Source organism: Stegostoma tigrinum, chromosome 6 (assembly GCF_030684315.1).
Source record: "Stegostoma tigrinum isolate sSteTig4 chromosome 6, sSteTig4.hap1, whole genome shotgun sequence".
NCBI classification, from domain to species: domain Eukaryota; kingdom Metazoa; phylum Chordata; class Chondrichthyes; order Orectolobiformes; family Stegostomatidae; genus Stegostoma; species Stegostoma tigrinum.
The window spans coordinates 93,983,889-94,009,535 of NC_081359.1; the positions used below are offsets into that span (position 1 = coordinate 93,983,889).

At 41.4% G+C, this 25,647-nt stretch overlaps 1 protein-coding gene across 1 annotated transcript in view; it reads left to right on the plus strand.

Moving 5' to 3' along the window:
- The first annotated feature begins 4,747 nt into the window (after positions 1–4,747).
- The window catches only part of LOC125453100 (von Willebrand factor A domain-containing protein 3B-like), a 133,414-nt gene continuing 112,514 nt past the window's right edge, over positions 4,748–25,647 (plus strand). The window contains exons 1-5 of the mRNA XM_048532201.2: positions 4,748–4,879; positions 6,972–7,202; positions 13,596–13,687; positions 17,120–17,370; positions 24,896–25,055. Of these exons, the coding sequence (XP_048388158.1) occupies positions 7,052–7,202; positions 13,596–13,687; positions 17,120–17,370; positions 24,896–25,055 (654 nt within the window). The 5' untranslated portion in view covers positions 4,748–4,879; positions 6,972–7,051. The remainder of the gene's footprint in view (positions 4,880–6,971; positions 7,203–13,595; positions 13,688–17,119; positions 17,371–24,895; positions 25,056–25,647) is intronic.

Below are 25,647 nucleotides of genomic sequence, written 5' to 3' on the forward strand. Positions count from 1 at the left end.
TTAAAATGTTGTTCTTCAGTCAAACTTGCCTAGGCAGACAATGGAGCCAACATTCAATTGAATATCAGTTGAGAGATTATATAAAACAAAGTGCTGTGGATGCCAGAGATTTGAATCAAACATTCTGAAGAAGGGTCACCAGTTTGAAACATTAACTCTTTTTTTTTCTCCACAGATGCTGCCAAACCTGATGAGTTTCTCCAGTAATTTCTGCTTTTGTTTATGCAAGTGCTTATGTTGAATATCTAGGTGTGTCCTTTTCAGACAAATTTCTTAAGTCCTTTATCTTAACACACCCTAATCAGTGCTTTAAAAATAGCAACCTTTAGAATTTTAATCACTGCAAACATTGAATCACTGGTTGTTGAATATGTCTCATGTTTCTTTAGTTCTGTTTTATACCAAGAGTTGTTTTGTGCTTTCTTAATTTATTCTTTTATGGCAATTGGGCATGGGTTCCACAAATTGACCACCCTCTGGTGAAAGAATTCCTCCTCGTCTGAATTCTAAAGGGTGGTTTCTTTAATCTGAGGCTGTGTCATGAGTTCCCAGTCTCACCAACTAATGGAAATGTCTTCTCCATGTCCACTCTATTCAGGCTTCTCAGTCTTCTGTAAGTTTCAATGACATCCCAAAGATGTACAGGTTAGGTGGATTGGCCATGCTAAATTGCCCGTAGCGTCCAGGGATGTGCAGGCTAGGTGGATTAGCCATGGAGAATGAAAGGTTACAGGGAAAGTGAATGCGGGTGGTTCTGGGTGGGATACTCCTTGGAGGTTCAGAGTGAACTCAATGGGATGAATGGCCTGCTTCCACACTGTAGGGAATCTTTGATTCTTTCCCCTCTCATCCTTCTAAACTCCATAAAGTACAGATCCAGAGTCCTCAACCACTTCCCATTTGACAAGCCCTTCATTTCCATAAGAATGATCATGTGGATGAAGAGCTTGTTATACAACGAGCAGCTAAGGCATCCCTTTTCTGCAGAACTTCAATGTCCTCCTTAACCCATTCTGCCACTCTTTCTATTTTCCTGAGATAACAAGGTGAAGAACTGAATGAACACAGCAGGCCAAGCAGCATCAGAGGAGCAGGAAAGCTGATGTTTCGGACCTAGACCTTTCTTCAGAAAAAGGTCTCTCCAATAACTTTCTGAAGAAGGGTCTAGGCCCAAAACATCAGCCTTCCTGCTCCTCTGATGCAGCTTGGCCTGCTGCGTTCATCCAGCTCCACACCTTGTTATCTCAGATTCTCCAGCATCTGCAGTTCCTACTATCTCTTTCTCTTTTCCTTCTGTTTCTACCGTTTTCCTGAATAGGTTGTACACAAGAATAATTCCCTGTAGTTAGGCCAACAGACAGGCATCTTGTCATTCCTTCAGCCAGATCTCTGTAATGGCAATTTGTACTTGCAATTGCCCACCTTATTTACTATGTTCTGTGCATTCACAAATGTGCATACTAACCCTGATTTACTTTCTTACTTTCTGCCTTACTTCATCTGTACCTAAGAAATTGCCATTTTCTGTGCTAGCTCTATCTGTCTCTCCAATAATTTTGTGAAGCCAGGTATTGATTCCTAATATGCTGTTTTAGTTCTTACATCATTGCTGAGTTACTTTAAAGCCCTCCAAAAAGTGCTACCAAAATCACCCAACAAGGAACAAAGTCCCAGCTCTGTTTGGGTGCAGTCTATCCATCTTGAAAGGGTGCAGTCTTCCCCAGAGCCAGTACCATCGATCCAAAGAATCAAAAGCCCTCCATCCTGCACCATCCTTTCAGCCTGCTTTATCCTCCTATTCCTGCACTCATTTGCATGTGGCATTATGAGTAATTGAGAGATTTACTCATTTACTTCTGAGGTGCTACTTGCTAGTTTTCTATCTATCTCCCTAAATTCCGATGGCGCGCCAACATTCCTTTCTGACTCATGTCATTGATATGAATGTAAACCACAGCCTCTGGTTATTCACCCTCCCCCAGCATAGTGCCCTGCAACCTTTCTGTCACATCTTTGATGCTGGCATCATTGCGGCATCTACAGCCACAGAAACTAAAGATTCCCCCATTACTCTTGATCCCCCTTCCTTCTTCCTTCCCTCCTGTACTGCTGAGCTTCTCACGTTTCCATAAACACAACTCTGAATGCACTCCTTGAGGCATCAGCTTCCAAAATGGAAAATCAATTTGTGAACATTACACTGGTGAGTCTTGTATTACTTGTCTGTTTCTCTTGGACTGCTCCGGGAGCCACCCATTCCCTTTCTACCTCCAGGTTCATTAGCCCATGGTGTGACCATACCTCTGAATGTACTATCCACATAACTCTCAGCTTTGTGGCTGAGCCACACGATTCCACTCGAGCTCTGAAACCCAGAGCTGAACTTTCTGCAGGAATAAGCTGGCAGCACTACCTGTGTGTGTGGTCATTCAAGACACTAACTTCACACATTCGTACAGGTCACACATTCAACTTGAACAAGCTGCACTGCCATATCTAAACGTAGCTTCTCTTGCATTAACATTATTCTGCTCTAGATTACTTATATTACTTTATTAAATTGATCATAACTTTCCCTTATTTTTTGATATTGCTCAGTTATTCCAAGTAGAGCTACTTCTTTAAAAACAATATGCTTTCCTAATATTCAGCAGTTTAAATAGCAACTTTTCACCAATCAAATATTTACTGAGAGAGTTGAAAGGAAAATTCTCCTCAGTCTTCACCACTGTCCTACTCAGCTACATTACTTCTTCCAGTAAGCCTTATTTAAGGCTCTGATATCCTCCTCTGCACTGAATTTCCTCTTCGAACCAAATTCATAGCTATACTCACTTAGCCTGTGCTTCCACCTCACTTAGATGAAGTCTCCCTCACACTGGCTGTGTGCCCTTACTAACCACGTGCTTTAAAAATCCCTTTCTTGTGTATATCTTAGATGAGTCATATAGATAGAAAATAGAAACAGAATTAGAGGCTTTTCTGCCATTCAGTATGCTCATGGCTGATCATCCAACTCAGTATCCTGTTCCTGCTTTCTCCTCACACCCTTTGATTCCTTCAGGTCTCAGAACTACATCCAAATCCTTCTTGAAAGCATTCAACGTTTTGGCCTCAGCCACTTTCAGTGGCAGAGAATTCCACAGGCTCACCACTCTCTGTTTGAAAAAATTGCTCCTCGTGTCAGTCCTAAATGGCCTAACCTGTATCCCTAGGCTGTGACCACTCATTCAGGGCTTCCCAGTCACAGGAACATCCTTCCTGTGATTACCCTTACCTGGTCACTTTCTATTTTCATTCCTGGTAGAGTAATTAGCACCTCACAGCAAGATATTTCAGACGACTGGTAGAAAGCTGTCACCATCAGGCCTGTTTAACTAGGCTCCTTTAAGCTATTTAAAGGCCAAGGGTCTTCAGTGCTATCTGACTTTTTAATGTAAAATTGAAGTTGAAAACAATTTGCAGGTTGGATTCCCACTTTGAACAAGATTCTGAAATATACTGATTTGGTCCCTCTCTCTCTGCCTCCTCCTCGTGCAGATGAAGTCTCCCTCACACTGCTTAAGGACCTGGAGTTGATGCACTTATGACATTCATTCCACTGTAAAAAACCCTGAAAATGTTAAGCCCTGTTGAATAAGATGTAACTTTGTTTTCTTATCATTAATTAAGCTCATAATTATTACTGTAACAGCCTTGCTTGCACTGATAGATTCATATTCCATTCATGGAATGTAAACTTTTTCTATTGCAAAACAAATTCCATACATTTTAATGGAACAAAAATATATCTTAAACTATTTTATGATATTTTAATTTCTGACAATTCAATGTCTTAATATTTATTTGGCTGTCTACAAATTATCAAAGTGTGAGAGGTAAACAGTACTTTTTATTTCCTAGTTTGTTCCAGTTAAGGGTAAATCCACTCCACAAAGATTACTGAGAATGGCAAGGACCGAGAGGTCTCTGTGGGCTGTTTCCTTCAAGGCAAACAATTGCCCCTCTTTGCCACTGACTGTGAAGTGTGAACAATCTATTTCAGGTGATGCTGACTGAGGGATAAGGATTGGACTGGACACAAAGGGAACTCCCAACTGAGAAGGTAGATATTTTCAATCTATTTCAGGTGATGCTGACTGAGGGATAAGGATTGGACTGGACACAAAGGGAACTCCCAACTGAGAAGGTAGATATTTTCTAACTGACCTCTTCAAAAGATGTCATCACACATCTTTGGAGTAGGGTGAGACTGGAAAGCTATTTCCTAATCAGTGATTCATTGTGTACCTCTTGGACTAGGTGGGACTTGAACCCTGACCGCCTGACTCAAAGGTCGGGAAACTATGACTGCCCTACAAGAGACCCCAGGTGTGAATTGAACCCTTGCTTTCTGGTACAGAGGTGGGGAACAGCGCCATTGCATCTTAAGAGCCCTCCAGTTGACAGGATAACGTGTCCCTCATTGAGAAGAAGGCGCCTCTGAAAAGGGCGGCCTGGCTAGGTTTGAGGTGCGGGTTGCAAATAGGAATTGGTGCCAAAATCTTGGCATTTCACCGAATGCACAAACTCCCAATAACTGCTTGGAACGGCGCTGCTTTTTTAATTCATTTCTCTTCCGCTAAAATACATAAGCCACACATTCGGTGCAGCTAGAAAACGCGGATCGCAGGGTTAAATAACCACGGCTCAGTGTAACAACAGTAGCAGAATGAAGGGAACATCGGTGCACGGTGCGTCAGCCTGGAACAGCTTTCAGATTGATTGACAGCGCCACGGGAACAGCTCAGCATCGCAACAGCCGTTGTCAAGGTACACAGAGCAGAGCCCACGCCGTGAGTCCCTGCTGACAACGACTCAAAGCAAAAACAGAGGAAAGGCAAGTTTGCATTTCTCTTTTTTAATTGTTACTGGCATTATCATTTCTCCCTCCCTCCAACAACATTGCATTTGAGAAAAATAAAGCGGTATGTTTCTCCGCCTGTTTTTATTCTCCCCATGGTAGGATTTTGATGGAAAGTATTGGCCTACAGTTTGTTGACTTTAAGTCTCACTTGGGAAACCGTCGTTTTGTGTGGTGGAGGGGGGCGAGGAGATGTAGAGGAGGACAAGATCGAATAGAGTAGAGGTTAAGGGCAGGGGAGGGATGGCTTGTAGGCCATTGCTGTCTTAGGATTCATGATCCCAAAGTTTAAACTTGCAGCTTCAATTTTGGGAAACCCCGACGTAGAAAGGTTAGAAACACCATCGCCTGCAGTCTACTTTTCAAGTTACACACCGTTAGGAGCTGGAGGAGATTCCTTCCTTCATCCCCACTAGGTTAAGATCCTGGAACTTGCAGTGTAGGAGTGTCTCCATCACTTGAATGTGTGTTGGGGGTGGGTGGGGTGTTCAAGAAGGGAGAGGCGAGTAGAGATAGTTAAGAAACTCCACACATAATCGACAACCATATTCTTAAAAAAAATGACTCGGTCCAGAGTCTATGTTTCAAATTTTTTTAAAGTTTCCCGCTGAGCTAGATGGAATGGCAATACATTTCATGAATCACAAGAAACATTTGAACTTTCTCTTCCTCTGACTGTATAAACCTCCAGGCCTTGAGATACTACCCTTTTCCTGAACTCCGGGTTCATTCTTCTCGACCCTAGAGGGTAGCCTGCTGCCTGGGGAGTCCCATTTTTCTCAACCTGTTCACTCAAAGTTGCTGTCAGTGTTGGGTGAGAATTTATCCTGAATGATGAAAGTCAGGCTTGGGGCTTAATTTTATTTTCTCTTTGATGGGACATGATGTTGTTCTGGCCAAATGAGTATTACTCATCTCTAATTGCTCTTGAAATAGTGAGCAGTCTTTATGCTATAGATATACTGTGCTACTGGGAAGGGAGTTCCAGCATTTTGAACCATGTAAAGTGAAGTTACTGTGAAATAGTTCCAAAATCAGGGTGGTGTGTGGCTTGGAGGGAACCTTGCAGGCAATGGCACTCCCATGCTGCTCCTTCCCTTGCTTTTTGAAGTGACAACGTGGTCGTATGTAATCTGATCTGCTGTAGGCTCTCTTCTCTCCTCATCGAAAACTTGCACCGTTGAGTTAAAAATCAAATTTTCAGTTTAGAATCTCAGATATGATGATACACAAATGTTTACAAATGCCCACACAAATCAGACTGACAAGATCTCCTCAATATGCTTGGAATATTTATATCTCCTGAAGCTGAAAGTGCAGTACTTCCGTTTATAAAGTGAAGCAGTATAAATTGTGAAGCTTGACCCCTAAAAGCATAAATTTGGTTAAGCTTCATTTTGGAATTAAAATGATTTGCTTAGATTTTACTCTTATAATTACTCTTAGCACTACATATCTTAATCACAGTGCCGTGGATCAAATGCAAACTTAGCTGTTTCAAAATGCAGAACGTTTCATTGTTTGTATGATTATTACAAGTTGCTATATTCCTTCATTGTTGTTCCTCTGTAATCCTGGAGGCCGCTCCCCACTTAACAGCTTGTGGGAATACCATTACCACTTGACTGCAATGGTTCAAGCAAGCAACTCAACTCCTTTTGAGGAACAACTAAGGATGGATAATAAATGCTGCAGTTTGCAGTGGCACTCATATCAGATGAATGGATAATTTTTAAAAAATGATTGATTTGAGGTTATATTTTATCCTGCACCTTAACATCCACAACTATTAAGTGTAATCATTTCAGTCATAGACTTGGGAAAGAAAATGTGAAAATATTTGCAATCAATTTTCACATCTGCAACGGGAAAGGTGAGTTTTATAAAAAGGAGGAATTCACAGGACTAAGCACATTTCTTAGCGCCTGCAATATAATTGGCAGAAGAGCGCTATATTTTAATCAAGACACATATATGCATGAAGAATGCACCACAGGCTTCTAAAGGTGGAATTTTTATGTAGCTGCTATGTTTATAAATCATTAATTGAAGTATGTTCTATTGGCAGAAGTTTGATTTGAAACAGAGCCCATCCCACAGAGATTAATTTGCATACATTTTAATGAGGACAAACATAAGCAATGAAAAATGGCGAAATCACAGGAGAAGAATTCATCTTTTGAACTTAATGTACAGGCTCTCCTTTCATCATCAAAATGGCTTCAGCTACATGGGCTCAAGAAAAACAGGTTGACCCTGTCTCAGATCTTGTCACAGATTGGATTTAAACACAGAGAAGGTAACATTTATTGTATTACACATAAAATGACAGTAGTGCATTTTTGTACACCAATTATTTGGTCAGTTACCTGTCATGTCATTGTTAGCGAATAAAGGGTGTATATGTATGCAGCCTCTGAATGGAATTATTGATGTGTAGAATTAGCTGATGTCTGCATTAAAAATATTTCTATCACTTTTCGATATACTCTTTCTCTTTCCTACTTAGAAAGAAAATAGAGTACATACTTTTCCTGGGGCTAAAGAGATGGGACATGTATGTAGCTTGCACTCGGTATTTATGATACAACACAGTTCTTTAGGGTTTCCATAAAGTTTAACTACATCCTAAAATTTCACACGAAGGTTAAGAAAATGTACATCTGCTCACCAAACTCTCTGACGTCAAGGGCATTTGGTTAGAAGAGTTTCTGAGGCATCTAAGAAAAGATTTTTCCTCGTTGCCAACCCAAAATGACACCCCCTAATTTTAAAATAATGCCCCATTGTTCTGCACTAATCCACAAGAGGAAACATCCTCTCCACATCCACCTTGTCAAGGTCATTCCGGATATTACCATTTCAATCTGGTCACCCCTCACTCTTCTAAACTCAGATGGAAGCAACCCAATCTATCCAACTTATCTTCATTAGACAACCCACCCACCCTACGTATCAATCTAGTAAATCTTCCCTGAACTGTCTCCAATGCATTTATACCATTCCTTAATAAGATCAAGACTGTACTCAGTATTCAAGATGTGTTCTCACCAATACCTGTATAACTGAAGCATGACACTTTTATGTTCAGTTCCTTATACAATGAAGGATAGCATACACCTTCTTAATTACTTGCTGTACCTGCATACTTTGTGACCCATTCACTGGAACATCTAGATTCCCCTGCATCGCATAATTCTGTAGATGATCTCTATTTAAGCAATACCCTGCATTTTTTCTTTCCCCGCCTAAGTAAACAACTAGACATTTTCCCATGTTATTTTCCATTGGCCAGATTTTTGCTCATTCACTCAGCCTCTTTATTTGTCTGCGTTTCCTTTGTATCCTCTGCAGGACTACGATTTTAGCTATCATGCCTTCACTCCCCCATGTCAATCATTGACACAAGTTGTAAAAAGCTTTTAGAACATAGAACAGTAGAGCACAGTACAGGCCCTTTGGCCCATGATGTTGTGCCAAACTTGTACCCGAAACCTAAAGTTTATCTAACCTCCACCCCTACCTTATACTATCATCCAAATGCCTAGCTAGTGGCTGCTTAAATGCCCTAATGAGGCCAACTCCACTACCCTCTCAGGCAATGCATTCCACAGCCCTACCACTCTCTGTGTAAAGAACCTACCTCTGATGCCTCCCGGATTTCTACTTCCTTTCACTTTAAAACTATGTCCCCTCGTAAAAGCTACCTCCACCCTTGGAAAAAGTCTCTGGCTGTTTACTCTATCTATACCTCTGATCATTTTGTACACCTCTATCAAGTCACCTCTCATCCTTCGTTGTTCTAACAAGAAAAGCCCTAGCGCTCTCAACCTTCCATCATAAAACCTTCCCTCCATTCCAGGCAACAGCCTGGTAAATCTCCTCTGCACCTTTTCCAATGCTTCCAATGAAGTCAGTGTTGCTATTCTTTTACCATCACTGAGTCAAAACCTTGGAACTTTCACCTTAATAACACTATGGTTGACCCTATTTATGAAGGTCTGCAACATTTCAAGAAGGTAGCTCACCATCACCTTCTTAAGGGCAATTACAGATGGGTAATAAACACTGACTTAACCAGTGATGCCCTAATCCCATTAAATAATTCTTTGAAGCCTTGCAATTGTCTCATGATGATATGACTGCAATGTCTTGAATGGGAGATCAGAAGCAGACACCTTCAAACTCTGGATCAGGGTTAAGCAAAACTGTACAATCACCTGCCTTACTATTTAAAATGTATGTGCCTGTTCATCTCATTACACTCTTCTTGTGTCAGCAATAGACATTATCAAGATGGAAATCTCTTTAATCCTAATTGCCAAAACTAAGCCTTACGTGATATACAGGCTACAGATAGCTGCAGTATTATTCTCCACTCTGCACCAGATTTATTGTGATCCTTGATCTCTTCACTTCTACAGAGAAGCGGCACTGCCTATTCTTAAATGTTGCCAAAAAAAACTGCTATATCATCTCTCACACACTATCAGCCAAATATTCCACTCCACACTTCGCCCTGCTCCACCTAAAACACACACAAATGTTGAAGGAGAGAGTCTGGAATGTGGAGAGCACCCACTTCAGGGAGGCATTTACCTCCCAAAAAGCTAGCATCCTTCTTGAAAACCAGGTCCACAAACATTTAGGCAAAACTCCCACAAAATCAGCTATCATGGACTGGAGATTGTGGTTGAAAATTGTCTTCCTCACCTGATTCTCTTTTCTTAACTGTGAATTGGCCACCATTCCAGAGAACTAAAAATATATCTCTCACTGACAATCTAATGCTGTGTCTGAATTGTGACAGTATATACTTTAACGGCTGTAGGATGCTTATTCAGAATAGCAAAAAGTTTCCATTAAGAGGCAATATCTCTGAATCAATATGCCTTAATGATGAGGCAGAGCAGTAGCAGCAAAGGCCAAAAAGGGAAGGAAATTCTTCAGTTTGGTTCCTGCTTCCCTGTGAGACATCCTGCACCCATGCGCTCAAAGATTTGCCATTCAAGAATTGGACTGGTAGTCACATGAGGACACAAAGCAGAAATCCATGACCTTATTTAGATGTTACATTTAAATTGGATGTGAGCATCTGAGATATAGTTAGTAAGTCTGCATTTGACACCAAAATTGCTGGCGTAGGGACCAACCAAGAAGTTTACCTCAGAGTACAAGAGACCTTGATCAGATGGGCTGATGAGCCGAGGAGTGGCAGATGGTGTTTCATTTAGATAAATATGAGGTGCTGCATTTTGGAAAGGCAAATCTGGGCAGGACTTGTACAATTAATGGTAAGGTCCTGGGGTGTGTTGCCAAACAAAGAAACCTTGGAGTGCAGGTTCATGGTTCCTTGAAAACAGAGTCACAGGTAGACAGGGTAGTGAAGAAGGTGTTTGTTATGCTTGCCTTTATTGGTCAGTGCATTGAGTGCAGGAGCTGGGAGGTCATGTTGCAGCTGTACAGGACATTGGTTAGGCCAGTTTTGGAATACTGCATTCAGTTCTGGTCTCCCTGCGATAGGAAAGATGTTGTGAAACTTAAAAGGTTCAGAAAAGATGTACAAGGATGTTGTCAGGGTTAGTGATAATGGGAACTGCAGATGCTGGAGAATCCAAGATAATAAAATGTGAGGCTGGATGAAGACAGCAGGCTCAGGAGCACAAAAGCTGACGTTTCGGGCCTAGACCCTTCATCAGGGTTCAAGGGTTTGAGGCATAGGGAGATGCTGAATAGGTTGGGGCTATTTTGCTGGATTGTCGGAGTCTGAGGGGTGATCTTATAGAAGGTTATAAAATCATGAGGGGAGTAGATAGGGTGAATAGCCAAAGTCTTTTCCCTAGGGCAGCAGAGTCCAAAACTAGAGGGCATAGAATTAAGGTGAGAGGGGAAAGATTAAAAGGGACCTAAGAGCCAACTTTTTCACGCAGAGAGTGGTGCTACCAGAAGAAGTATTGCAGGCTGGTACAATTACAACATATAAAAGGTATCTGGATGAGTATATGAATATGAGGGGTTTGGAGGGATATGGGCCAAATGCTGGCAAATAGGAACTAGATTCATTTAAGATAGCTGGTTGGCATAGATGAGTTAGAGTGAAGTGACTGTTTCCATGTTGTCAAGCTGTGTGACTCCATGACTCTAAATTGTGGGCCTGTTGTTGACCTCTCCCTACCATGTTCTTTGTAGATGCAATTGATGCAGAATAGACATTATCAAGATGGAAATCTCTTTAATCCTAATTGCCTCATGCCAAAACTAAGCTAAGTGTCACAGCCTTACATGATATACAGGCTGCAGATAGCTGCGGTATCATTCTCCACTCTGCACCAGATTTATTGTGATCCTTGATCTCTTCACTTCTACAGAGAAGCGGCACTGCCTATTCTTAAATGTTGCCAGAAAAAACCGCTATATCATCTCACGCATACTATCAGCCAAATATTCCACTCCACACTTCACCCCGCTCCACCTAATACGCACACAAATGTTGAAGGATAGAGTCCTTCTACATGTTTTCTACATGAGAATTTCTACATGTTTTCATTATTTTTGTGTAAAAGCCATTGAAGATGTTAACCCCTCTTATATGATGTGCAACTGAATTGTTAACAGTCATATTCACAGATGAATGGTGTTTTTAGTCCTGTGAAACAATTTTTCTGTGCTTGGAATCTCATTCCCTCAGAAGAACGTCTAAAAGTTCCATTATTTTTAAAATAATAGGAATGATTTTTAAAAAATAGCTTGATATCTTCTCTATATTCTTAAGCCCAAGTTTCTGTAGTGGTAACAAAGTGTGGAGCTGGATGAACACAGCAGGCCAAGCAGCATCTTAGGAGCACAAAAGCTGACGTTTCGGGCCTAGACCCTTCATCAGAGAGGGGGATGGGGAGAGGGTTCTGAAATAAATAGGGAGAGCGGGGGAAGCGGACCGAAGATGGATAGAGGAAAGGTAGGTGGAGAGGACAGTATGGGTGGGGAGGTAAGGAGGGGATAGGTCAGTCCAGGGAGGACGGACAGGTCAAGGAGGCGGGATGAGGTGGTAGGTGGGAAATGGAGGTGCGGCTTGAGGTGGGAGGAGGGGATAGGTGAGAGGAAGAACATGTTAGGGAGGTGGGGACAAGCTGGGCTGGTTTTGGGATGCAGTGAGGGGAGGGGACAAGCTGGGATGGTTTTGGGATGCAGTGGGGGAAGGGGAGATTTTGAAGCTTGTGAAGTCCACCTGTGTGGCTTCCTCTACATTGGGGAAACCAAGAGGAGAATTGGGGATCGCTTTTCAGAACACCTCCGCTCGCTTCGCAATAAACAACTGCACTTCCCAGTCGCGAATCATTTTAACTCCCCCTCCCATTCCTTAAACGACATGTCCATCATGGGCCTCCTGCAGTGCCAAAATGATGCCACCCGAAGGTTGCAGGAACAGCAAGTCATATTGTGCTTGGGAACCCTGCAGCCCAAGGATATCAATTTGGGCTTCACCAGCTTCAAAATCTCCCCTTCCCCCACTGCATCCCAAAACTAGCCCAGCTTGTCCCTGCCTCCCCAACCTGTTCTTCCACTCACCTATCCCCTCCTCCCACCTCAAGCCGCGCCTCCATTTCCCACGTACCAACCTCATCCCGCCTCCTTGAACTGTCCGTCCTCCCTGGACTGACCTATCCCCTCCACACCTCTCCACCCATACTCTCCTCTCCACCTATCTTCTCCTCTATCCATCTTCGGTCCGCCTCCCCCTCTCTCCCTATTTATTCCAGTTCCCTCTCCCCATCCCTCTCTCTGATGAAGGGTCTAGGCCCGAAACGTCAGCTTTTGTGCTCCTGAGATGCTGCTGGGCCTGCTGTGTTCATCCAGCCTCACATTTTGTTATCTTGGACTCTGCAGCATCTGCAGTTCACATTATTTCTGTAGTGATCTTTGTTTCTTTTTCTCTATAATGCTTCACATGCGAATTATAATTTGTTCTTTTCAACTTCTTGCTTTGTTGCCTATGAGAATTTTTCATTCTGATTGGCTGTTCACGCTGCTTGATGACTTTGCTGTTGCCAACTTCCAGGTTGTGTCGGAATAGACTAATAGAGGAGTTTTTCCAAAGTTACCAGTCAGTGTTGCTCCTTCACTACGAAATGCATCATCTATGTTCATATTGCTGTAACATTAACATACTATAATAACAAATTGGTGCTTAATCACTAAACAAATAAAATTACTAAAAATACATCGTAGATAAGGCAGTTAGATATGAACATAATTTCCTTGTATGAACCACAGTACATTTCAATCTTAATATCTTTCAGTTCTAAGCTACCTGAGCTTGCAGAAATAAATATCTGTGATGCCATGGCATCACATCTACTTTAAAAAATGTGTATTCTTCATAAAGATGGACATATAATTACTGTAAAATATTATTTAATGTTCTGTGTGTATTTGTTCAATGTGGTAACTTTGAAATGTCTTAGCTTGAGAAAAATTTGGTTATACATCAAAAAAAAATTATTACGGTGTCCTCCTCAATTTGCTGCAGTTTTAAAGAAATCCGTCAACCTTTGACCCTGGTAAAATCTCTGAAGTATTTATGTACGTGATATTTATTTTGATGCTGGAGAAGCGATACTGCCTCTTTTACTAATATTTCTAACAGCGTTCAAATTATTTTATCTCAGTAATCCATGCTGATTTTGTTTTGCAGAATTTGATTATGGATTGCGAAAGCCAGTGTCATCATGTTATGGGGAAGGCTTGTTCCAGCAACATGTGGGAAAGGATGGCAGGATTTACAATGTGTGTGAATACCCAAAAGAAAATGCAGGAAGCCAAGCCATTTTCTTTAATTATCTGTTGTTTTGTCCTTTATATGCATGTATTGTTATCTATTAAAAGTAATAATCATGTACTATAAATACGCAGCAGGTCAGTTAGCATCTATGGGGAGAGAACCATATCTAGAGTCAAACAGTCATAGATCCATACAACATGGAAACAGACCCTTCAATCCAAATTGTTTATGCCAACCAAGTTTCCCAAACTAAACTAGAATCATTTGCCTGCATTTGGCCCATATCCCTTTGGGCCTATTCATATGCCTGTCTAAATGTCTTTTGAATGTTGTAATTGCACCTACATCTACCACTTCCTCTGGCTGTTCATTGTACATACAAACCACTCTCTGTGTGAAAAAGATGCCCCTGGGGTCCCTTTTAAATTTTTTTCCTTTCGCCTTAAAATATGCCCTTAAGTTTTGAATCCCTTACCCTAGGGAAAAGATCTTTGCTATTCACCTTATCTGTGCCCCTCATAATTCCGGAAATAATATCTCAGATGGAATTGGAAGAAGTTACATATGTAACAGCTTTTAAGACAAATGGAAACCCCATTTATGAATGGCGCTGTGCTATGTCTCCAACATTTTGGGTTTCAAAAATAATTGACCAGAAGTATTAACTCTTGGCGAAATTTTATTGGAGATCTAGTAATGGGAAGGGGGGGGGACGCTGTGTAGTGGTGAAGGTATGTAGGACAGGATAGTATGTCTTTTGCCTTCCCACTACCATGCCATCCTGCTAACTGCTGGGTTGTTGGTAAACAGATCTCCTGCCCAGAGGTCAATTGAACCAATTAAATGATCAATTACCAGTCTCTTTCTATTGTCACTGCCGTTTTACCATCAGTGGTTGCTCCCTCCACCCTGTGGGGAATCTGCCAGGCAAACTCAGGCAGCTTCTCAGTGGGCTCAGGCTGTAGTACTTGGGCACTCTGAGGCCATGGAGGGATCATTGGTGGCAATGACTGCACTGCTGCGATGGCTAGCCTGCTGACATGAACGCCCATCAACACGCCCCGATTTCTAATCCCAACATCTGTCTGACTGGTCCTAGCAGCCTGGATCGCACTTACCAGGTTGGGAGCATAGCACTCCATCCACACTATCTTCTTTTCTAAGTTGCAGTCCCCTTAGGGCCACTGTTCTGAGTGGTGCTGCTAGTCCTCAGATTGACTGGCAGCCCCTGCGGGTGGGCTGCCATTCTGCATAGGGATGGTTGCCTTGTGGGAACCAATTATTTGCCTGCTGAATCCCATGGACTGCTGAGTGGAGGCCACCTGCGCACAGCCCCTAGCCTCCACATCCCAATTCTACTGTTGTGCCTGTCTTCAGGATCCCTTCGTCATAGTAACAAACTTGAGCCTCTGATTTTTCCTTTATAGATGCTGCCCAAACTGCTGAGTATTTCTAGCATCTGCTGTTTTTATTTCAGATTTCTAGCTTTGCCGCTATTTTGCTTTTAAACTACTACCTATCCTGTGACATGTTAAAGGTATAGGACATTCTGTACTAAAAATTCCTCGTAGCATCCATAAATGTGTTCCCCTTCAGACTTGATCTGGCCATGTGAAGCGACATAGTTTTGATTTACATTCCAAGTTGAAATCATTTCTTCTATCTGGCACAGTTTTGACATCCTTACTAAATTGCTGCTGGGGCAGGCCACTGGTATAGGCAGAGGTTGTATGGAAAACCTGGCTGGTGTTACAGTTTGTGTGGACATCTAAAATCTGGCCAGGAGCAGTTGTCTTCGTAAAGAATATAGTGCTGCTGGCAGAAATGTGGACCATTGACTTGAACAGTACCTCTACTTTTGATGTGGAAGATTTAGTCTCTCACTGCAAGGCACATACCAGATGAGATTGGAACTATTTGGTTTGTCTACTTGAAATCAGGAAGGCCGTTGATTAACTCAGCTCTAGATGGTGAACTCTCGAGCCTACTTTTTACACAAAGCTGATTTTCAAGCATTTCCCACAGCCAAGTAGGATCTTTCTGGTGCTCTTCAGTCTGGCCTTAAGTGTTGATTTTCTGCAATCCTGCAGTACCAATGGCTGTCTTTATGTTCACTGCTTGCTTACCTACTTCTACAATTTAACCCTAAAGTAAGTCTAAAAAGCATAGCTCCATGCATAACATAAATAGCCTAAATTTAGACAGGATGTCTGTGACCTCCTAGTTGATTCTAATTGTAGAATCCTTACACTGTGGAAGCAGACTATTTGGCCCATTGAGTCTACACTGACCCTGTGAAGAGGCTCCTACCCAGATCCACTCTATCCTTGTAACCTGCATTACCCTTGGCTAATCCACCTAACCTGTACATTCCCTGGATACTATGGGCAATTTAGGCCAACCCACCTAACCTGCATATGTTTGGACTGTGGGAGGAAACCCACACAGACATGGGGAGAATGTACAAACTCCATACAGACAGTCACCCACATGTGGAATCAAACCCAGGTCCCTCATCCTGTGGGGCGGCAGTGTCAACCACTGAGTGCCAGTGGCACCCTGGTGTTAGGCAATTAAAGCTGGAATTAGGTAATTTATTTCTGATGCTCATTGTCTACTGCAGGCTGTGATCAAAACAATCCAGTACCTTGAATCAGGCAGAAAATCATGTCAGAAGCATAAGTTGAGAAATGATTCTGTCAGGTAATAGTAGGTGACAAGTTTGTCTTCAGAGTTGTAACTAACTCTGCTTGAAAGTAGAGGTCATGGACCTGGCCCAATGCTAGAAACAGACGTAACCTTCTACCTTTGAGGCTGAGAATACTGCCATTGGGATCTGAGCTGGAGGTGAGACCTTGGCGTAGATTTGGAGCCTGTTTTAATGCAACTGAGTATGGAAAGTAAGCGTTTCAATATTTTAAAGCTGCATCATCATTCCTATGTGTCAACGTGTTCCTATTTTTTTGGCTGATGCTGTAGCACATCTTTCATTAAACCAGGGCTGTGAACCAAAGACAATATTTACCAGCTTGGTTGGAATTTCTACTGCAGCGCTGTGGATTGGCGTATTGCATAGATGTTGGAATTAAAAATTGGAATTTTCGTCTTGACAGAAAAATGAAATGAGTTATTCTTTCTCCTCTACCCGCCTTCTCCAAATAAATTGTTATAAACCTCTTTGAAATGTACTTTTGGAAGAAGTGATTAAACTGATGTAATGCAGTAAATACTGAAAATGTCAGTATTAGATATAAACTGGGGACCATTGGTACACATTCGTACCGTCCTAAGATGTGAGGCTCACGCGATTTTAATTTGAACAATCTTAACAGATGCTGCATTTCTCTGATTTAGTGCAAATTTTCATAGAGGAGTTAAATGGCTTAAATTCAAATATTGCGAGATATATTGCTATGTGTTTGTCTTCACTTTCGCAGCTAACAGCGAGCAAAGAACAGCTTCAGCAGTTCGCTGTCGCTCTCACTCAGGCAATTCGGTTCTTCCAACGACGATTGGAATGGCTGACCAGTGGGAGCAGACAGCTTTTTGGTGTAATACAGGAACGTTGTATAGTCATCATATTGGAATTTGCCCCGATGCCTCAGAGCCTGTTTCAGCTTTCCCTAGATGCCTTTTGCATGGTTCTCCAAGAACAGGCGGCACTGATTGGGAAAATTAATCTTATCAGGTAAAGCATGCCATTTACTCAAACTGACAGTTTTGAGATTCTGAATTGATGGCTTTTTTTTACGTTTGTCTATAGATTTTGCTTGACTTGAATGGAGAGCATTGTCTTTAAGTTTCATGGACCTGGTAATGTGTAATAGCATACTCAGTTTTATTTCCAAATACACCAGGTTGTGATTCCTCATGAGGAAAACATTACCACTGAAAGTCGAGATAACAAAATGTGGAGCTGGATGAACACAGCAGGCAAAGCAGCATCTTAGGAGCACAAAAGCTGACGTTTCAGACCTAGACCCTTCATCAGAAAAGCCTGCTGTGTTCATCCAGCTCCACACTTTGTTTTCTTGGATTGTCTAGCATCTGCAGTTCCCATTATCTCTGACTGCTGAAAGTCGACGTGGATTCAGCCCTACCATAGAAATATAGATGTAGAAAATAGGAACAGGAATAGACCAACAGCCACTGCATAATGTTTTACATATTATAAGAACTAAGTGGCCAAATAATCAAATCACTGGTTAGGCATTTGCTGGAATATTGGATGGAAATACAGTTAGTAAGTTTGGGTCCACGCCAGCTGCAGTGGGGGACGTTAAAGCCGTGAAAACGGCAGCATTGTTTGCAACCGGCTTTCCTTTACATTTAACATTGGGGCATTCAGAAGCAAGTGGGAAGCCCTGTTCAAGGTAAACACCGAAAGAACTGCGATGCTGTAAATCAGGATCAAAAACAGAAGTTGCTGGACAAGCTCAGCAGGTCTAGCAGCATCTGTGAAGGAAAAAAATCAGAGTTAAAGTTTCGGGTCCTGTGACCCTTCCTCGGAGCGTTAACCCTGTTCAAGGTGTCAAGTCAGATATGTAAATATTTTAAGTAGCAATTAACTATTAATTTAACTTTCTAGGTATTTTGTTTTCTATTTATATATTATGATCTTAGATATGTATATGAATTTTGTATTCAGGACAATTGGGACTTGAAACCAGCTGAATCACAGCACTCCACAAACCCCAAAGTCAGGTGTTCTGAGAGACCTGTGTATTGGGGTGGTACGGTGGCTCAGTGGTTAGCACTGCTGCCTTACATTGCCAGGGACCTGGGTTCCATCCCACACTTGGGTGACTGACTGTGTGTGGAGTTTGCACGTTCTCCCCACATCTGTCTGGGTTTCCTCTGGGTGCCCTGGTTTCCTCCCATGGTCCAAAAATGTGCAGGTTAAGTGGATTGGCCATGCTAAATTGCCCTGTGGTATCTGAAGTTTTATAGGGTTAGGGTGGAATGCTTTTCCAAGGACCCTGTGGCCTGCTCCCACACCGTAGAGGCTCTACATTCTATGATCAACTAGGCCTGAGTCAGCTTGGCTTCTGATACTAAAAAAGATCAGGCATTTTTTGACTAGTATAGCCGTAGGCTAAATTATTAGAGCAGGTTGCATAGACTAGTCTTGTGATTTTTTTAATCAGTCGGTTCAGGCATGTTAGGAAACTTTTCTGGTGTGGGTTGGATTTGAACCTGGACCTTTCTCCCTAAACGTAGGGACAACTGCTGCTGTCTTAGTAGTCACATGGTAGAGAGGAAGGACACTGAACTGCAGCTCCAAGAGGGCTATGGGAAAAGGATAGGCTTTTTCAATGTGACTGAATAATGGTGTTTCCCTCAGGAGTCATGGCTGTAGCAGCAGGTTCTTACTGATTTTTACAGTCTGTTGCAACAAGATTCCCTTCCAAGAGGGTCGAGTGGCCAGTGCTATCAAGATGACCAGTGGCCTGAATTTCTTCATCTATGACTCCTTTCAAGCATCATTTGGGATATCTCCAGATCTCTCACTCAGCAAGTCAACAAGCCCATCTTCCAATTCACTAGTGCCGTGCTTGTCAAGGTTGCCCAATATATACATTAGTGATGCCAGTCAGATAAAGAGAGCTCCTGCCTCTAATGCAGTGCATGGATTTCCATTAGTTCAGAACATCATCAACTTCTCTATCAGATCATTCTGTAGTGTGAATCACCTAGAACTGTGTGTGGTTTGTCTATGACTGCTATACATCTACCATGCATCTGCATGCAAAATCTCTTAGAAGATGCCTTGACTCCTACATCCTGTGCCAGCCAAGTCCACTCCAGATGCATGCACCTGCAGGTAAATTGTTCCATTGGACTTCTCAGAGGACCTGACTAATGTCTGATGTCAGGATCCCCTGTCAATGGTGCTGATGACAGCTACATTAGGAGTTACATCATGTCAATGACTGAGATGTGGGTGTGCTTCAGGAAGACTAAAAACTGCCACAAGCCTTTGGCCCATTCTCCCTCTCCGGACGACCTGCACCTCGCTGTTAGCAGAGGGCTGGAGGTCACATTTTTTGCGGGTCAGTGTGGTCATCTAAAAGCTGGTGCCCTTGTTTGACCCTCTGTAAGCTGGCAGTGAGTGTGTCTAGGCCATTCAGGTGGACATCGTGTATTTGGTAATATAGCATATCTGATTCTGTATGAGAGAGCTGTTTTTTCACTGGAGATGTTCATCAGTGCAAATGCCTGAGTCGTTTTGGCAATCATTATAGAAATAGGTTCCTCCATTTTTGAAGCAAGGGTGGGCATCAAGTCTATAAATTCTGACACATGTCCAGACATTGTGTGTTGTTGCTCCTTTGTGTAGATGATGCTCAAGGCTGAGAATCTGTGACCAGTGGAGCTGAGTATCCTGTATACTCCAAAGGGGACTTTCCAGCGTTGTCCCTAACTCCAGTCCCTGTGCATAGGTCATGTGCTCGTAACCATATGCCCCCTATCAGTCTGTGATACTGGACCCAGCAAGTTGTGTGCACCATGCCTGTTGGAGGGAAACAGGAATCAAGTGAGGGTGAAACCTCAGGAGTGCTGCCTGTAGGGGCTACGCCTCGCTGGCAATATTATACTTGTGCAGTTCAGAGGTGAAATTTGTTGCGTCAAAGGACTCCTGGCCATGAAATCTAACTGGATAACCACATAATTACATGTTACATATTAATGTTGAAGGGGAATGCTTGTGGTTGTGTAAGACATATCTTTGTTGATTTGATTATTTAAAACAAAACTGACTTTTTTCACTTGAAGTATTGTTTCCCTGTTAATTCATGTGTCAATCACATTGTCATGTTGAAGTAAGAAAGTTTCCCCATTTGAAGGTCTGGCGGTAGACATGGTTAGCCCTGATTTATAGCTTCCTTGTGGTTTCCTTCATTGAATGGTGAAACAGACAAGAAGGCATTTGACGGCCTCCTCCTGTTCCTGAGTTCCTCCGGTTATATTAACAAACAGATAGTAATGTAATGTTTTAGCTGTGCGAAGACAATGAGCTTATTAGAAAAGGGTGAGTGTAGCAAGGGCTGAAAATTTTCATGTAGGCTGCATCCTGTCTCCAGGATGAGCCCACCTGGGACATCTGATGACACTTCCAAAGTTTTGTTAAGGTGGTAAGGGCAGAATTTTGTCCAGACTTATTAACCAGCTTGGTACAAATAGCGCAGTCATTTTTGCTGTGAATTCAATGTAAGCTGGGCTGGTGAAAGAAGACAAAATGTTTTCAACTTTTCTATTGACTTCAGTTTACTTCCAAATAAGTCAGCGTAATTAACTTATAGAAGTGTGACTAATACATTTTCCAGCCTCCAAGTCCCTGTTAAACCCTGTTAATCTACTTTCTAAGCGCTGAAGTACAAATTAAGATGGAAATGATCTATGTAGAATTATACTAAAAGAAACCCGAGAGGTGAAATGTTGAATTTAGATTGTTCAAATGACCTACATTCATTAATCAGAAAAACAGCAAGAAACTATTCTGCCAATCATCTAAATAAAATGCAGCATTTATTATTAGCCTTAACACTGAGAAAAATGACTCTGCTGTAACATAGAGATGTGTTTCTGAAAGCCATTAGGATGTGTGCAATTTTCACCAGGTTGTCATTATAATGTTGGCATTTTATGATACAAAATTTAGCACATTTGTAGTAAATTTGATTCTATCTCAAGAATAATTATTTTATGAATAAAGTGTATGCACTTGAAGTTAATGGAACAGAGATTAAAAACTTTCATTTATAAAGCAGAACTTGTATATACAGTTGCTCATATTGTTTTGCTGGATATTCATGCTATCAGCCATTGTTAAAGTTATTTTGTACAAGTTTCTAGATTAGTAAAAGCAACATATAAAACATATAATTGCGAGCTCCTTTAATAACATTCAGAGACTGAATAGATTAATCACCTGCTCCTCTAGGTTAACAGTTTAAAAATTACTCACTGTCAGAATAGACCTTGAGTTTGGAGAACATAACTATTTCCAAATGTGCTTCATGCAATAAGCAGTTGCTCACGTGGCAAGGAGTGCTGCATTTTGAAGCATCAGGGTTTCCTGGTCTGATAAGGAAAAGACAATAACAAAGATAAAGCACTAAAGGACTCTCCCAGGTGTTGGCAATGCTGGGACATTGAGTAAATTTAAGGAGGCGATAGACAGAATTTTAATTAGTAGTGGATTTAAGAGTGGGAAGGAAGGTGGAGTTGAGGCCAAAATGAAATCAGCCACAATTGTATTAAATAGCAGAGCAGGCACAAGGGGCTGAATTGCCTACTCCTGCTCCTAGTTTTATGTAAAAGACTGAGCTGATGTGACCTGATATTATATGTTCCTTGGTGTTTAAAAACAGCATTTGCCCAAAATTTAACACCAGCTTCCATTTCAATGCAGGTTAATTACACCTTCTGTGTATCATTTGTGTTAGAATGTTCAAGGCATGTCACTGGTTTAACAAGAAGCTGGATGAACACCGCAGGCCAAGCAGCGTCAGAGGAGCAGGAAAGTTTGACATTTTGGGTTGGGACCCTTGTTGGTACAATGTTAAGCAGGAATGCTGGAATAGAGAGACCTGGCCATGCCTGTGTAGTAATTTTTAAAAGTGACAGGGTAGGTTAACAAAGTAGTTAATAAATGTTATGAGATTCTAGGCTTTCTAAACAGTGGCATATAAGAAACCAGAAGTTTTGCTAAAGCGATATACAACACTAATTTCAAGACAGTGAAGACAGTGTACAAGTCTGGCTTCAGAGTTTAGGAAGACCAGCTTCAGGATGGGGACAGAAGAGATAACATCAGGATGTTTCCGGGGATGAGAAATTGCAGTAGCATGGCTAGACTGGCGAAGCTGGGTTTATTGCCCTGAGAGCAGATATAGCTAAGACAAAACTGGTGAATGTGTTTAAAATCACTTAACAATAGTTTAGAACAAGCAAGTAGAGAGAAACCTGCTTCAGAGATAGTAGGAACTGCAGATGCTGGAGAATCTGAGGTAACAAGGTGTTGAGCTGCATGAACACAGCAGGTCGAGCAGCATCAGAGGAGCAGGAAGGCTGACATTTTGGGTCTATCTTAGAGAAACCTGCTAGTGGTGGAAAGATCGACTACCAGAAGGCATAGATTTAAGGGGATTGGCATAAAAAAAAACATAAAGAACAATTTATCTTAAAATAATTTTAACAATTGCTGATGACTAGAAAGTAACAACTCTGGTTTGAAAATAACATTTGCACAAACTTTAATAGCTCTGTGATTAACTTATGCTGAAATGGGATCTGATGTTCAAGTTTGTATATAATTGTCTCAAAGTGTTTACGGTGTGACTATGGTTTTACTGTTTGTGTTTGTTTTGGGATACTTTTAATATCATGTTTGTTAAGTATTCATTAAGTTCGTTAGTGTCTATTTGTCATTGATATGTGTGGTATGTTTTCTCCATTGTATATTTTTGTTTATTATAGTGCAACAATGAGTCATTTGCATCCAGGTTACTAAGCTGCAGTTACATTAAATTGAAAAGCAAAACATTAGACTGTGTTCTTTATATTTGACAGAAGCAAGGCTTACACATATATCATGTTTTATCATATGTTAGGAACAAGTATTTTCTGTGCAAAACATTCCTTTGAAATACCCGATTATTAAACAGTAAAGCAGCAAGATCCCACAGAGTAAAGGAGCTGAGTCATGTAGTTACTTTATTTGTGGCAGGGATAGTGACTAGACACTGGGAAGTGACTGTTTCCTTTGAATATCTATGTCTGGCGGAAGAGACGGCTGAAGAGTGGTTGGAAGCTCAGTTTAATATCTCATTCAAAGAAACCCACAAGAGTGTGCCACTCCTTCAATGATGCACTGAAGTTCAGCCTTGACTCTGTACTCAAATGATCTGGAGTGGGCTTAAGCCCACAAACTTCTCACTGAATTGCAAATGTGCTACCGAATGAAACATTTAAGTGGTTAACATTCATGGTCTGTTACTTAGTATGCTTGTGGTTTTCTTTATAAATTTCTACTTGTTTTGCCCAGATTGAGAGTTTCTGTTTGCTTTTTTGGTAATCAACCTAATACATTGCTCTGTGATGTAGTGCACGTTTATGGACATAGCTTTTCTGCATGGTAAAGGAAAATTTGGTAACGTTATGACTTTTGCTGCTGTTTGCATTTTGCTCATCATCCCTATTGTAACCGAATAAAGTGCACTTGAGGGACATGGCTGCACTGGGACAGTTTCAGAGACGGTTCACTAGACCAATTAACAATTTGTCTCATGAGGAAAGTTTGAGCAGGTAGTGCCTATACTCATCGGAGTTCAGAAGAATGAGAGGTGATCTTGTTGAAATGTATGATTCTAAGAGGGTCAGATATGATAGCTGCTGAGAGGATGCTTCCCTTTCTGAAGGAATCTAGAACTACAAAGCATTGTTTCAAAATAGGGGATCACCTACTCAAAGCGGGCAGAAACAGGGATTTGATAAATGTGGAGCTGGAAAAACACAGCAAGTCAGACAGCATCTGAGGAGCAGGGAAGTCAACATCTTAGGCCGAAAACCTTCGTCAGGACCCAAGATGTCTGTGCTTTTTCAGCTCCACGTTTATTGACTCTAGCTTCCAGCATCTTCAGTCCTGACTGTCTCCAGGAAGAGGGATTTCTTCTCTTCAAGGGGCATTAGTATTTAAATTCCTTTTCCAGTAGATCAGTCAAGATTTATTGATTGGCAGAGCAAGCTTGTGATTCTGTAAAACCTTCTCCTCTTTTATCAATGCTTGATCCGAAATGAAGACAACTTTAAAAGAAAGCAGGAATTACTGAAGGCAGAAATAGATGAGCAGTACTACATAGAAGGTAAATAAGGCAGAAAGCTTCAGATTTTTTTTAAAGGCAGCCATTGGATGTTTGAAACAATTGGTCAGTGCTACAAATACCTAATGTATAATAGAGATACCTGAACATAAACATTGTTAGCAGCTAAGGAACATTCAAACCTGTGGACCTTTGTGGATGAGTGAGATGTCCTGTGGAGATATTCATGATTGTGTTCAGATAATGACTGGAATCACCAAGAAAAATAATGTTAATAGTTGAGGCACATGAAATATATTTAATCCCTTGTACATGCCTAGCATATGGCCGCAGTGACTTAACATCGTGGTGGATAATCAATGTCATTTTGTTGTTAATAATCTGCAGGGCAGCTGATGAAATGGTTGTATGGCAGGAGAAAGCTGTACCCGTTTCTCCACAGACAATAGGCTCAGCAATTGAGTGGATAAGGGATTTTCGCCACATGCCAACTACTAGCAAGACAAGCTCGGTGGAGGCTGTGTTACAAGCGATGAGCGATAATACTGTAAGACTTGGTTCACTTCCCATTCCAATTATATCAGCAGACTCTATCAAAAGACAATTTATTAAATATTTCACAGCATAATTAGATGTTCGGTGAAATTCTAGAATTTAATTTAAGTCTTGGAAAAAGTCAACCTTATCACATATCTGAACTGTAAAAGAATAAAAAAAAGGATTTTTTTAGGCTTTGGACATTTACTTATGTTGCCAGCAATGACAATTAATTGAAAAATAACCATGATTAACTTTATCATTAGGAAACAATGCATGAACAAAATTGTATAGACATTATTGTACTGCTGTTGGTGAGATAACTCCATAGAGACTGGTATCCCATCACCAAATCATCCTTTATTTATACATGAAACATTTTTGACACTGATCCAGCTCCCTCATGAGCCAGTTCTCAGAGTGAATGGAACCGCTGACACTCCTGTTTATATCTGTCAGCCAGGGCTCCCAGATCGCACCAGATTAACAGCCCCAATCAGGGAACTCATATTCTATGAGGTCCACCTGGCTGACTTTGTTACAATCACTGCACTTCACATACAGCTTCGCATACGGGGAACTCTCTTTGGAATTAAGACATA